At 35.8% G+C, this 14,258-nt stretch overlaps 1 long non-coding RNA gene, 1 pseudogene and 1 gene segment (V, D, J or C); 2 read left to right on the forward strand and 1 right to left on the reverse strand.

Moving 5' to 3' along the window:
- Nucleotides 1-3,145: 3,145 nt before the first annotated feature.
- LOC113093013 (uncharacterized) lies at nt 3,146-5,948 on the reverse strand. The gene is made up of 2 exons (XR_003287688.1): nt 5,818-5,948; nt 3,146-3,195 (listed from the first exon to the last, which is right to left on the reverse strand). It is a non-coding gene; the product is annotated as an uncharacterized LOC113093013 (long non-coding RNA).
- A 2,864-nt stretch (nt 5,949-8,812) lies between these two features.
- LOC113093018 (Ig heavy chain V region 914-like) lies at nt 8,813-9,292 on the forward strand. The segment is given in 2 exon segments: nt 8,813-8,872; nt 8,984-9,292. Coding segments are annotated over 2 exon segments (351 nt in total).
- Nucleotides 9,293-10,757: 1,465 nt separating this feature from the next.
- Nucleotides 10,758-12,031, forward strand: LOC113093012 (Ig heavy chain V region 914-like; annotated as a pseudogene).
- Nucleotides 12,032-14,258: the final 2,227 nt, after the last annotated feature.

Raw genomic sequence — 14,258 nt, forward strand, 5'->3', positions numbered from 1 at the left:
CTCAAGAGTAAATATTGTTTATTTGTTGATCCATTCTCATACACATTCTATACTCTAGAAAATGCTGGGTTGTTTTTTCAACCCAAATGCTGGGTTGAGACCAATGTGTGGGACATCAGGTTTTTTAACCCAAGTTTGCGTTGAAAATTGGTCTCACTTATAACCCAGCGGCGCTGGGTTGGGAAAGTAGACGTGAAGGAGAGCACGGACGTCACATTATGATCGTACGTCTCCATATGAGCAGCCACCATTTTCTCAGCGTGAAAGAAGTGAGAAACGAATGAACGACATTATGGTAAGTAACGTTAAAGATTCAAAATGTTAAGTTATCGTTTATTGTTTATCCGGTTGTATGAAAGGTGGAAACAAAAGAGCTTGACGTTATATAGAAATATACGTGGATGCGGTTTTCGCCTCAGAAACTGAGGTCTTCTTTAACATTAATAAATGGAAGAGGTACTTTTAATATACTGTCCATGAATGTCTTATGTCATATTTGTCATAAACTTCAGAATTCTGTCAAGTTATCTTTTTCTTTGCAGAACTGAAAGTAACTGTGGAGTTAAGGACACAAAAGTCTGCTTGTGTGAAGAGGTGGTTTTCTCAGCTTCTTCAGAAGAGAGGGAAAGACAGTTTAAGGCAAGTAAACTTCATAATGTCATTTTATCAGTTATCAGGTTTTTTTTTTTACTCAGAGTAAAATAATGATTGTTTTTTGTTTTTGTAGATGCTGAAAGCCAGAGACATGGGAGAGCATCATTCTTTTGAGATTGTATGTAAGTCTATAAAATAAATGTTTCCGTTGTCTCCTGTCGGTTTACTTCTCATTTTGATGCAACAACAGTGTGATTACGTGCTCATTTTATTAAAACCATTGATGTCTGTGTTGTTCATTGCAGAACTCAAACCAAATTTGGAGTTGTTTGATTTAGAGAGTCATCATTCTTGGGCTTCATTCTTAAAGTTCACACAAAAATCATTTACTTGCTTTTGTGTCATTCCAAACCTATACGACATTTCTCTGTCTTTACAACAAAAATGAATATATTTTTAATTTTCTAATTTTTTTGTTAATCCATTTATAGTACAGATAATCAGGATTTTCAAGCCTCGTAAATAGAGAGTTATTGTAGAAGTAATCCATTCCGATATTTGTTTATGAATAAATCTTAAATTATATGATAGCAAACATGTATGTTCAAAATTAAATACTGTTCTCCCAGACTAGCAATGGAGGACACAAATTAAGGGAATATTACAAATGTGTATTTGTGTTCCAAAAATTTGCAGAATTTGTATGAGTCTGAAACAACATGGGGGAGAGTAAATTATGACCATTTTTATTATTTGGTGAACTAACCGTTTGAAGAGCAGCCCTCCACGTACATGAACATTTGTGATGTATGTGAATATCATGTCTGTTTTCATGTTTCAGTAAAGAAGATTTCTGAAAGTAATATATTTATTCAAACAATATCTAATGCCCTCTCACTAGTGCTGCCATTATAGGATTTTAGAGCACTGTGGACAGAGACATTAAACATAAAACCAGTTATTTACCTGTCCTTAAGGATGTTAATACACCTCTATCTGAAAATGGATGGTTTAATTAAATGTTTTCATTTTCCAAATGTGTTCCTCTTTTCGGGCCACTGATGAAGAGCAGGTGGTGACTGGGATGAATACTGGTCAAAGAAGAGAACGTCCTTTCCTCTAAACTGACACAGCAGTGGTTTTAAAGGAGGACACTGCTCTGGATGATGTAGAAGATGTCACATGCTGATGGGGCTTCATCATGACTACATCAGTTATTCTGAAGAGATCATGAAAAAATTGACAGTGATGCATGATCTGTATTCATGGACTATGAAACAAACTGTAAGTGTGTAGAGTGTATTGGAGACCAAGGGAGTGTCTAAAAATAAATAAAAAATAAATTAATAAAAGAGAGAGAGACACATATTTACTGATGTGTGACCCTCAGGAAACACCTGTGTTTCGTTATTGTCTCTAAAAAAATAAGTGAATATGCATGTATAGTTTCATAAGACTTATTTACATTCTGTAACTACAACGCATATAGAAACCACTAAAATAAATTATGTTAAGGCTAATAACATGATCATTCAAACATAAATAGAAGACAATACAATCATGAAATTGCTATATTCTTATGTCTTCTCAGCAAGTGATATCAGAAGCAAATTATGTGACCTTGATGACTATAATATCATTTTAGAAAAGGTTTCTAATCCAAATTTTACTTATGAAAAGAAGAAACATCCAGCTTTCTCATTTACCTTTAATGAACAAATCAATGCAGCAAAACCCAGAAACAAACAGTTGCAAAACATGATGTTGAACACAGAGCAGCACATGTAATCTTTTCCTTTCAGTTTTACCCTCACATAGACAACTTCAGGTAAAACTTCATTATCTGCCTGTGAGAAATTGTTCATTTCAACTGCCACAGTTTCCCTGCCAGAATCCAGAGAGGGATTCTCATACATGTGTTGATGTTGCATTATGTTCACAAATATTAATCAGCAAGTCATTCATAAGCTGCTGCTTCTGTTGTGTGTTACTGCATGTTTCTGTTCTTTGATATTGTCCTGAATGTGTGCTGTCAGTTTCCATCAACTCTGCCTTTGTGGTGTGAAAACTGTGTGAACTACTTTCATTGCCCTTTTATTAACTGCAGCCACAATACCATACAAAAGTAGAGCTGGTAGTTTTATATGATAACATACACAAGGTTAGATTAGATGTTTAAATTAAGCATTGGAACACATTGTTTATTCCACAGACTGAGCTATTTCTGTGATAGAATTTCCACTGAGGGAACCAACATAGTTCAGTAAACACATCATTTGGTTATTACCTACACTTCAGAGGCCTGTTACTTTGTCTGTTTTTGTACCACCAACCAATGTAGTTGCGTCTCTGAGCAACACACAATGGAGATTTCTGAATGGATGTGTTTTCAGCTTTATTTTATTTATTTTTATGAGTCCTTAATGTTAGTGCCACCACCATCACAAAGATATCCGAGCCATTCCAGTGCTTTTCCAGTGGGTTGACGGATCCAGTGAATGCAGTAGCTTGATTCTGAAATCCTGCAGGAGATGGAGAATGATTCTTGAGGTTTCACAACCATAGATGAAGGTTGAGTGAGCTCAACACAGAAAACACCACCTGAAAATAACAATGAAAGGATGTGTTATTATTAGTCATGTTCAAAACTTCTGTTATCAGTAACTTCTTTTGTGTGTGTGTGTGTGTGGTAGAAAAAAAACAAATGACAGATTGGAGGAGGAGTTCATGCAAAACTGTTGTGTATAATTCCCATAAGCTGCATTGTGCCATAAGCGTGTTCACTGACTATGATTCTTGTAGAAGAGCATAAATCAGCTATGACAACAATGATTAATTTACTCCTGTTATTATTATTTTTACACGGTCTGTAACTAATTCGTAATATTAATGATTTATCAATGCATACATTTAACTAGCTCACTATTGGGTTTTCGTCTTTATAGTTTTACATTTCGCTGACTTCTCAGTTTATTATATTTATCTCTTTTCCACAGATATTCATTGTCAGACCTTTACTCAGTCTGAAGCTGTGGTAAAGAGACCAGGTGAATCTTTTCGTCTGGTCTGTACTGCCTCTGGATTTACTTTCAGCAGCTACGCGGCAGCTGTAGTGAGACAGGCAGCTGGTAAAGGACTTGAATGGATTGCATACATCGGCACGTACAGTTATCCAATCTCCTATTCCCAGTCAGTTCAGGGAAGGTTCACAGTGTCCAGAGATGATTCCAGCAGTCAACTGTATCTACAGATGAACAGCCTCAAGACTGAAGACACTGCTGTGTATTACTGCGCTATAGAGTCACAGTGAATGAGTTCAGTGTCAAAGCAATACAAAAACCACCTTCACTGTTGACTTCACTGATGCTCCAGATGTACTGTTCCTTTCCAAGAGGTGGTGCTCTTGTCAAGCTTTCGGACATCGCTCACTGAATGTTTGTTTTCTTTTATCCAAGAAACAGACAGTCCAATTTAGAAATTATAAAAAAATATATATATATATTTTTGAATAAGTTTGAGCAGCAGCCTTAATGTAGCTTCTTCACAAATGATATTCTTGTGTTTGCATGTTTGTAAAAAGAAAGGAGAATGAACAGAATTAACAGTGCTCTCTTCCACCCTTAATACCCACAAGTGCGAGGGAGAATGGAGGAAGTTTTTTTTTTGGAGCAACTGGGATGGTGCCCATAGACAGTAGATGGTGTCCCCTCTGGGAGTTGGTGCTCTACGCAGACTGCGTACTCTGCGTTTAGGGAGCGACGGTACTGAACAGCTTTAATATAGCAGACACTAGTCCATATCGAGATTTGATTAAATGCTCTACTTTTGATTTATTCATTCAAATATGGCCGAAATCCATGACGTTCTGCAGTATACAGCAAATTCCATTTCCACGATTCAACCGCGTGGCGGTTCTGCTGTGTGGCGGCTGCTTCACGTTTTCTGTGTTTTTATGCAGTCTATGGTCTTTACACACCAGAATCGCTGCTGCTGCTGTAGGTGACATAGAGGGAGGCCTCCGACAGACCAGGGTCTTGTCTTCATGACAACAATATCTATACTTCATGATGAGCATAAATATAAAGCCTACTGATAATGGACACCGTCAACAGTATTGATATATTGATGTATATACTTGAAAATCAAAAATTATTAATGTATTTTTTAAATTACATTTTATCTGAATATATGTCAGAGTTCGTAGCGGATTCGCAAATCATTTGAATCAGTTCGGGAGTTCGGAGCGGGATCACGAATAACGAAAGATTCGCGCTCGTAAATTTTCTAATTGGCCATAACCTTTAATTCGTTGCTGCCACTTGCTGCCACCCTATGCCACCCCGGTAGATCTGCCCCTGCACACTTTATACATTTTTAATATATATTAAAATAAAGTATAAATAATTTAGGTAAAAACGAGGCTGTTTATCACTTTCAGGCACATTCCTGTGAAAGTTTTTTTTTTTTTTTTTTTTTTTTTTTTTCAGGTTCCCTTACGACAATTACCCATGGTTTTAACAATAATACCACAAATCATCGTTCTTGTACCAATGGTAACTACAAATTAACCATGGTTTTGTTACTTCAAATAATAATTTACAAAGAAGTATTAATATACTGTATGCATTTATGAGAGTGGTGGAGCTTATTCCTTATATGAACTGTTTCAAATGCAAGACATTGATTGCATGAGATTAAGTTTGTAAATGATAGCCTGTGTCCTTTTGTAGTGTGCACATATATTTATCATCAAACTGTGATAACTGTGACTAAATTCAGTAAATATATGTCTGCCATATGTTGCCACCCCTCAAAAATTCCTGCCCCCTTCTCACCACCCCATCAATATATTTCTAGATCCGCCCCTGAATGACATTAATCAAATACAGTAAAAAACAGAAGATAAAAATTTTCACAAAAGATTCCTGTATTTCAACAGCATATTGCACTAGAACAATGGCCTGTATTTGTCTTTTGTGTATTGGAGAGGCTGAGATATACATTTGTGTTTATCCGACCAGCAGCAAGGTAGAAATGGCACTTTAAAACAGACATTGACATGATGTTGGCGAGGTTTTCCATCTGAGTGTGCTACACTCATGTACCTCATAATTCGGGTTCAAAAATCCCTATTTTTGTTAGCATGAACCAGCAAGGGAGACGTGTCTCGTTGATACAGTACTCTACATCCGATAAGGTGCTTAGCATTCATTCAAAACTTACCTTTCTTTGTGCAACTTCAGGTGGCGAACAAAGTTGGACGTTGTGGCAGCTCCGTCTGTAATCTTCGACCAGCATGTTTTGCAAATTGCAACTCGTTTTTTGTCAACTACCTCGTAATTTTTATAGCCAAACGAAACTATCTTTGGTATCATTTTGCAACTGGCGCGTTGTTGCTTGTTGCGCTTCAGTGGTTGTCTTGCAATGTGCCTGCTTAGATGCTGTCGAATCAAACCAACGTAGGACTACAGTGATTGGATGTCGTGCAGGCATCGTGCGTGCTCTCTGCATGCATACAGGTGATGCACATTTTTTTCCACAGATGCAGATACACTGAGAGCGGTGCAGCCGTGTGAATTTTTTTGCCCCAGGTTTTCATGGGAAGTAGCAAGTTTTCTCGAGTCAAAAGGCGCAAGTCCAAGTGAAGTCACGAGTCATTGATGTTAAAGTCCAAGTCGAGTTGCAAGTCTTTGTACATTTTGTCGAGTCGAGTCTGAAGTCATCAAATTCATGACTCGAGTCTGACTCGAGTCCAAGTCACATGACTCAAGTCCACGCCTCAGAAAACAGCTACTTTTAGAGGCTCGACTGTTCTTCGATGACAGTGACAGGGCAAAAACAAAGCAAATCTCATTAATGACAAAATGAAATAGTAAGTTACTCGATATTAGCTTATTTATTAAACTTTTGTATGCAATTAAAATCACACTTTTTCGGCACAAATATCGGCACGACCGTGATTACACATCTGTGGCCTAGTAGGAAACACAGTTCTGCTTAAATGTGCATTTAATACATTACCAAGTATTACACGTAATTTGTTTTTAATTTGTTTCATAAAAATGAGTTGTGCTCATGCTGTTTCATTACCAAGAGGTGTCTGTTCTTTCACTTGATAACTTTGTGTTGATAATCATCAAATTATAAGTCCTAGATTATACAATAGATAAATAAAGATGTTCATTCAATTTTATTTTACAAATTGCTATTGCAGTGTTTAAAATAAACTACTATTCATAAAAAGAAGAAAAAAAAAAAGGCTACAAAATAAAAACATGCATGTATCTTGAATGACCATTAGGAATCTCTAAAGGCCTTCATATCAAAACATCAAATGTCAGGGTCCTGCCCTGACAATCATATTGTCTATTCTTTCTTTTTTAACGTGTCTTATCTGGGCGCATGGCTTTGTCTTTGCTAATGTTTGCCATGTGCTCCTCTTGTCTAGTATGTATGTATGTATCCTTTGTGTGTGAGCATTACTGTACCATGATAGTAGATGAACAAATTCAGGGTTAAAGGATTAGTTTTGAGTTGACAAAACCAAATCACTCCAATCTGGCTTTGTTGGTACCATGATGCTGGTCATCAACTTTCTTTGTGAACTCAGGCTTTGATCATGTATATAACAGGTTTCACTTGTGACTGCACTGATAAAGCAAGATAATTCCTTTTATTTGTCCTCTTTCATGAATAAGTTTTTTTTTTTTTTCACTGTAAAGGCATTTAAATGTATCTTATTATTCAATCTCTTAACCTTTAGGAAAACCTTTAACCAAGGCTTGTGATTGGCGAGCCTTGCAACACAAAGCAAGTTTGATTTACTTCTCAAGAGAGACCCAGAGAGAGTCAAAACTAAAGGTTAAAGGTTTTGCTAAACGTTAAGATATTGAAGAATGTGACAAAATGAAACATCATATGAAATATGAAGGAGGACTAATAAAATAAATAATATTGTTTTATCAGTGCAATTGAAAGTGACAAGTGAAACTTGTTAACTTTGTTTATACATTTGAAAACAAATAGTGATAGAGACTCGAACATATAAGATCAGATTTGTTATTTTTTAAATAGTACAATCTTTTGATACTACAGCTTATTTGTATTACATAATCTGTATATATATAAATATTTATAAAAAATGATTTATAATAACTGATGAACTAAAATTGCTTTTGTGTAATAGATAATAATAATAATAATAATAATAATAATATGAATAATAATAATAATAATAATAATATAAATTATAAAATGACTATTATAAAATCCTCTTTAAAGCCAGACTTCTGTTTTCTTTCTTTTTTTCTGATCGGTCCAACTTCAGTTTGAGATCTATAACTCAGAACATAACCTGCCCCGGAGCCTTGCCTGTGATTTAAATTTGTTTAATCGCTTTACTGTGCCTTCCAAGCCTACTTGATCTGTGTTATATTTTATTGGGTCAATTTTGTCAGATTAGTCTTTTTGACTTTGCTAGTTTTCACTTTTACTCACTTTTTTTTTCTCTAATCATAGCTCTTTTTATTTTTTTTTGTCTATTCCTGTTGCTCTCTCTTGTTGTCTTTGTGTCTTGTGTTAGTCTTTTGTCACATCCTGTTCCTCCCTGGCTACTGTTCTAAGGAGTGAGTCGTCCGACTGGTGCAGCTTCACTTGCAGCTCTTACTATCAAACCTCTGGTTCTTCAAGCTGCTACTGCATCTGCTGTGTTGTCATTGTCTGCTGCTGCTCCATCTCCTCCTCTCTACAGCCTGACTTTGCCCAAGTCTGTCATCTTGTTCTCCTATTGACTGCCCTGTCCTACTGTTAAGATTATCCTCAATCACCAGCATCATGATTGTGCCTCATCTAGTCATAAAGATCAATCCCGTAATTGTTCTACATCTGGGGCTTTCTCTAGTAAACTGCTGTGACAAAATCTTGACGTCAAAATTGTATCTGTATATTAAGAATATATTTATTGTACATCTATCATAATTTGACACCTTAAAGAAAAGTGGTGTCCTCTCATTATTTATGTATTAATTAATTTATTGTCATTGTGTGTACAGACTGATGTTGTCCCTTTTCTTCAGAAAGCAATTGTTCCAGATAATAAATTAAATAAAGAAACTGAAGCACTGAAGTTTCTTATCTCGGAAAACAAAATTTCTTTATGCAATTCTCTATTTGCTCCATGTACTAAAGTGAAGTGTGTCTGGGGCACGGAAGGAGAAATTCATATTTTTAATCATGATCTTCTCATCAGCTCTGCTTCTGCTGGCAGCAGCTGCATCCTGTGAGCTTCACTGATGCCTCATTTAAACTATAAAGCATTTATCTAAGCTTCATAACTGTTAACAGAAGTTAAAGCATAACTTATAACACATTCTTTCATTGTTATTTTCAGGTGGTGTTTTCTGTGTTGAGCTCACTCAACCTTCATCTATGGTTGTGAAACCTCAAGAATCATTCTCCATCTCCTGCAGGATTTCAGAATCAAGCTATTGCATTAATTGGATCCGTCAACCCACTGGAAAAGCACTGGAATGGCTTGGATATCTTTGTAGTGGTGGTGGCACTAACATTAAAGACTCAGTGAAAAACAAGATCAGTTTCACCCAGGACACGTCCAAAAACACAGTGTTTCTACAGGGGAAGAATTTTGAGACTGAGGACTCAGCCGTGTATTACTGTGCAAGATACACACAGTGACTAAACAAGCCACCGCTCTGTACAAAAAAGTTTAAACACATTAAACAAATGAACATCAGCTCAACTGGTTTTATTCAACTCAATATTAACATGACTATACCAACAAAAGTTATTTTGTGGTCAAGATCAGGTATAAATAATTATTAAAGTTAACAACTACACATATTCACTCATTACAGTATATTATACAATTCTACTTATAAACCATGTCTTATCTGTATGATTGCAGTGAGATTGTGAGAAGTTTTTATCATTTTTGAGCATTATTAAACAGTTTTCCAATGAAACATGATATATACTCTCAGTCTGTTCAGGGATGCTTCACCATCTCCAGAGGCAACAGCAATAAACAGATGTATCTGCAGATTAATAACATGAAGAATGAAGACACTGCAGTTTATTATTGTGCAAGAAAACCACATTGACAAATACAACTACAGTACTATACAAAATCTGAATATAACAAGCAGCAAATTAAACTGCATACATGCTTTTCATGACATCTTGTTGAGAAGTTCCCGTTGCATTTCCACTTGAAAACTGTTTGGTACAATTAACATTCCTGGCACAGGTAGCAGGTGACAGTAGAATTCCTGCAGTGATGCACTGACACATGATTGTTCAGGAGTAAATATGAAACCAATATATTACTAATGTAATATTGACAAAAATAAATATATGTATAGTCATGGGTGGAAGGAACACACGACAAGGAGAGCTCAAAATAAATACCACGGAGGGTGGATTTATTCACAACAATTGTGCCCAAGGTGAGGTAAACGATGCTGAGGTGATTAAGTGCCCTTCGTCGTCGTGTCCAGTGTTTCGTGGTTCCGAGTGGCACTCGTGGGGCTGGGCCGTTATCTCCAGGACCAGAGTTAAAAAGTCATTGAAACAGCAGTTGATGTATCCGTTGCCAACTTTAATCCTGATTTCAATGAAGTACAGTAGAAAAACTAACCGTAACAACAACAACTGCCTGGAATCAGCATATCTCAATCCTTCATCCTCACCAGCCTTTAGACGTGCCTCAAAATGTCACATCAAAGCATCAGTCTATCAGCAACAGCTGTCCACAGACTTCATATCAGCTTTCACAACTAAAAAAACACCAATCATAAAAAATACAACATTTACTCCACCCACAACAATAATACATTATACAGACTGAAATATCCTGAAATTATCATTAGTAATAACGATAAAAAATATATAACAATGAAAAAATTATAATATTGCTGAGAAATGCAAAAATTCAGATTCAAAGACAACAAGGTATGAATATAGTTACAGATAAATCATAATTTAATCAAAAAATATTTTAATATATTTTCCCAGTTCCAGTGTTTCCACACATGTTGTGTTTGTAAAACAGATACAGTGTATGCAAATGTCATGATTTAGTCAGAGTCACTCAGTCTCTCAAAGGACTGTGTTATAAACTGGATCCTCAGTCAGTGTTGTGTTCTGCTGCAGTGCAGTTTCTTTTCCTTTGACTGTTTTTGGCTGATAATGGAAATGTTACAGTATGGAGTTCTGCTGATGATTATGTCAGGTGAGAATGATTTCACTTCTCCAGATTGTTGTCACTTATGTTTTTTCTATACCATCTAATATGATTTTTGCATGTTTTTCAGCTGTTAGTGGTCAGTCTTTGACCTCCTCAGATTCTGTGGTGAAAAAGCCTGGAGAATCAGTGACTCTGTCCTGCACTGCTTCTGGATTCTCAATGAGCAGCTACTGGATGGGCTGGATCCGTCAGAAACCAGGGAAAGCACTGGAGTGGATTGGACAGATATCTGGCTCAACTGTGTATTATGCTCAGTCTCTACAGGGACAGTTCTCCATCACCACAAGACACCAGCAAAAAACATGCTGCATTTAGAGGTGAAGAGCCTGAAGACTGAAGACACAGCTGTTTATTTACTGTGCAAGAGACTTCACTGTTACAACAAAAGACTGCAGGACTAAACAAAAACTATTCATGCATCAGATCACTAAAGCAACTGCAAACTTCCCCACAATTCAACAAATGATTATTGTTTATAAATTTTTTAAAAAAAAAAATAAAATCTAATCATAGCAGATTCTCAAATAAATTAGTGAATAAGGTCTGGATTAATTAAGGTGTACATCATAAAAATAGATCAGAGTATGAAGGGTTGATTAATCAGCAAAGATACAAAACTTGTACAGTTGTCATACATGATATTAGAAATAAAAATATATGGAATATAGCAGAAAATATAATGCGTTATATTTTAAATAACACATTTGTTTATAAAGCACTGCTGCTTCTATTTGTCAGTTCCCTGCAGTTTGCAGTTGCACTATATATGACTATATTTTTGATACATAAACATCACAATAAAGACAAAAAACTGCACTACATTTTTATATGCAATAGCTTTATTGAAACAATTAATTTGTGTATTAATTCTTCTGAGTTAATGCTTGATAGGTGAAAACTAAACTTTTTACCAGACTTTTTTCATGTTTAAATACTCAATAGACAGAAAGAGAAATACACAATGGTATGTATTTGTAAGTACATACGTGAACATATATAGGATAAAACAGTTTAATTATTTAATCAGCACACAGTACTACATTTTATTACTTGTACATCTAAATAATTGTGTTGCTGAATATAAAATTACAAAAATTAATAACATACACAAGTAAACTATCACATAATTTTCGTATTTGAATTATGTATTTATTTATGGATCAGGATGCATGATTTCACAACAAGAAGTTCATCAACAACAAAACCTGATATTGGAAAAGTGCTGATCTGTGTTTGCTGTTCTACTACAACTCATTTAAGCTCTACTACAGCTTTATTAAAGACCTTTACCTACTTTCTCATGAACAAAACACAATGCCATGTCTGTTTGATGGAACTGAGGGGTTGTACGCACATGCCTGCTGCAAAAATGTTACATTTATTTACTGAAGTACAGTATTATTTGCATATCAATAGCTGATACAATTGACCATACAATGAACCTCAATAGTCTCAAGCTCCAGTGATTCCACTATTCTGGTGGGTTCGATGCAAATGAACTGATGTCTGTTTCATATTTAAACAGCTACAGCTGTGGAAGTGCAGGACTCATCACCAGATCAGCCTTCAGATAAACCATGTTCACTTCATTTCTCTTGCTGTTGCTGGCTGCTGTGTCTTGTAAGTGAATCCCCTGAATAAACAAACAGTTTTCAGTGTAAATATTAATATTCATACATCTAAATGTTGTGTTTATCCACAGGTATTGACTGTCAGGTTGTGCTCACACAGTCTGAACAGTCAGTAGTTGTGTCTCCAGGTGCTTCCTACAACTGACCTGTGCCTGCAGTGGGTTTACTCTTAGTAGCGCTTACATGTACTGGATCCGTCAGGCACTGGAAAAAGGACTGGAATGGATTATTTATTATTATTATTCAGATGCTTATAAGGAGCTCAGCTCAGTCAGTTCAGGGCAGATTCACAGCATCTAAGGACAGCTCTAATCTCTATCTGCACATGAGTCAGTTAAAGACTGAAGACACTGCAGTGTATTACTGTGCAAGAGACACAGTGGAAGCACAAATACAAGCACCTGTTCAAAAACTCATCATGAGAAATGGGGCGGACATGTTTGAGTTATGCAAGCTCTAAAGTAGCATAAGGCCAATCGGAGGTGTTTTAAATGTACAAAAAAAAAAAAAAAAAAAAACTTAATTAAAAACTTTTATTAATTTCACACTTAAGTTTCCAGTAAATCTGTATCTCACTAGTCTGTTTTCTAGAGTAACCTATGTATTTGTATTTAATATTCAGTAATATTAATTTATCTTATAGAAATAAAGGACTGGACGTTTTTTACAATACAATTTGCATTAACTCTACATGGGTACTGTCACAATGGAAGCCATTAAAAAAAGTAGTGCTAGGATTTATAGATTAATTAAACTATTTATCATGACCATAACTATGACCATCCTGCAAAAGCAGCCTACCAGGCAGAAACATATGAAGTTTAACTCATTTCACCCCAAAAATGAGAACAAACCAGTCTATGGTATTCATCAGGGAAGGAGAAAATGTAATAAACTAATAATAATAATAGTAAAAAAATTATTAAACACAAACAACCAGACAAACACTTCCTGCCGAGCTAGAAACTGATTGCTGAAAATGATCAGATCAAATAGCAGTTATATTGCAAACATCCCCAAAATATAAAATATCACTTGTTTATTTTGGGTCTGAATTTCTTTGTATTATAAACCCTCAATATTTTACTCCTCGATATTTTGTCAGTGAAATTTGTGACAAAAAACTGCTGCAAAATCAGAATTGCATGTTTAATAAGCATAATCATATTTACTCATGGTAAGTATAGGAATACATCTTTATGTATTCATCTTATTCATCTTTACATCTTTCTGAATTCTGATCTCCCGCACTGATCGTCATTCACTAATCACCAGCACCACAGTTCAAAAGTGCACAGAGCACACACACACCACACACACACATACTGGTTTCCATGTTTGATGGGGACCAGCTTTTTAATCATACATGTGGGGACCACCTTTCTAAAGGGTTTTGAGGTTTGAAAAAATTAGGGACACTAATAGCTCTCTTAGCCTATACACGACTTCAGACAACTGAATTAATGAAGTAATGTCTTGACCATGCTTAATGGGGACTTTCTGAAATATCGGGTGAACATGACTTACAGGGACCAAATTAGCATATTTTATGCATATCATTTGCATAATACACACACATTCCCATGATTTGAGGGGACCTTGGCGCACACACTAATACACACATTCCCATGATTTGAGGGACCTTGCGCACACACTAATACACACATTCCCATGATTTGAGGGGACCTTGCGCACACACTAATACACATTCCCATGATTTGAGGGGACCTTGCGCACACACTAATACACACATTCCCATGATTTGAGGG

This window comes from Carassius auratus, unplaced genomic scaffold (genome assembly GCF_003368295.1).
Source record: "Carassius auratus strain Wakin unplaced genomic scaffold, ASM336829v1 scaf_tig00214829, whole genome shotgun sequence".
Taxonomy (NCBI): Eukaryota; Metazoa; Chordata; class Actinopteri; order Cypriniformes; family Cyprinidae; genus Carassius; species Carassius auratus.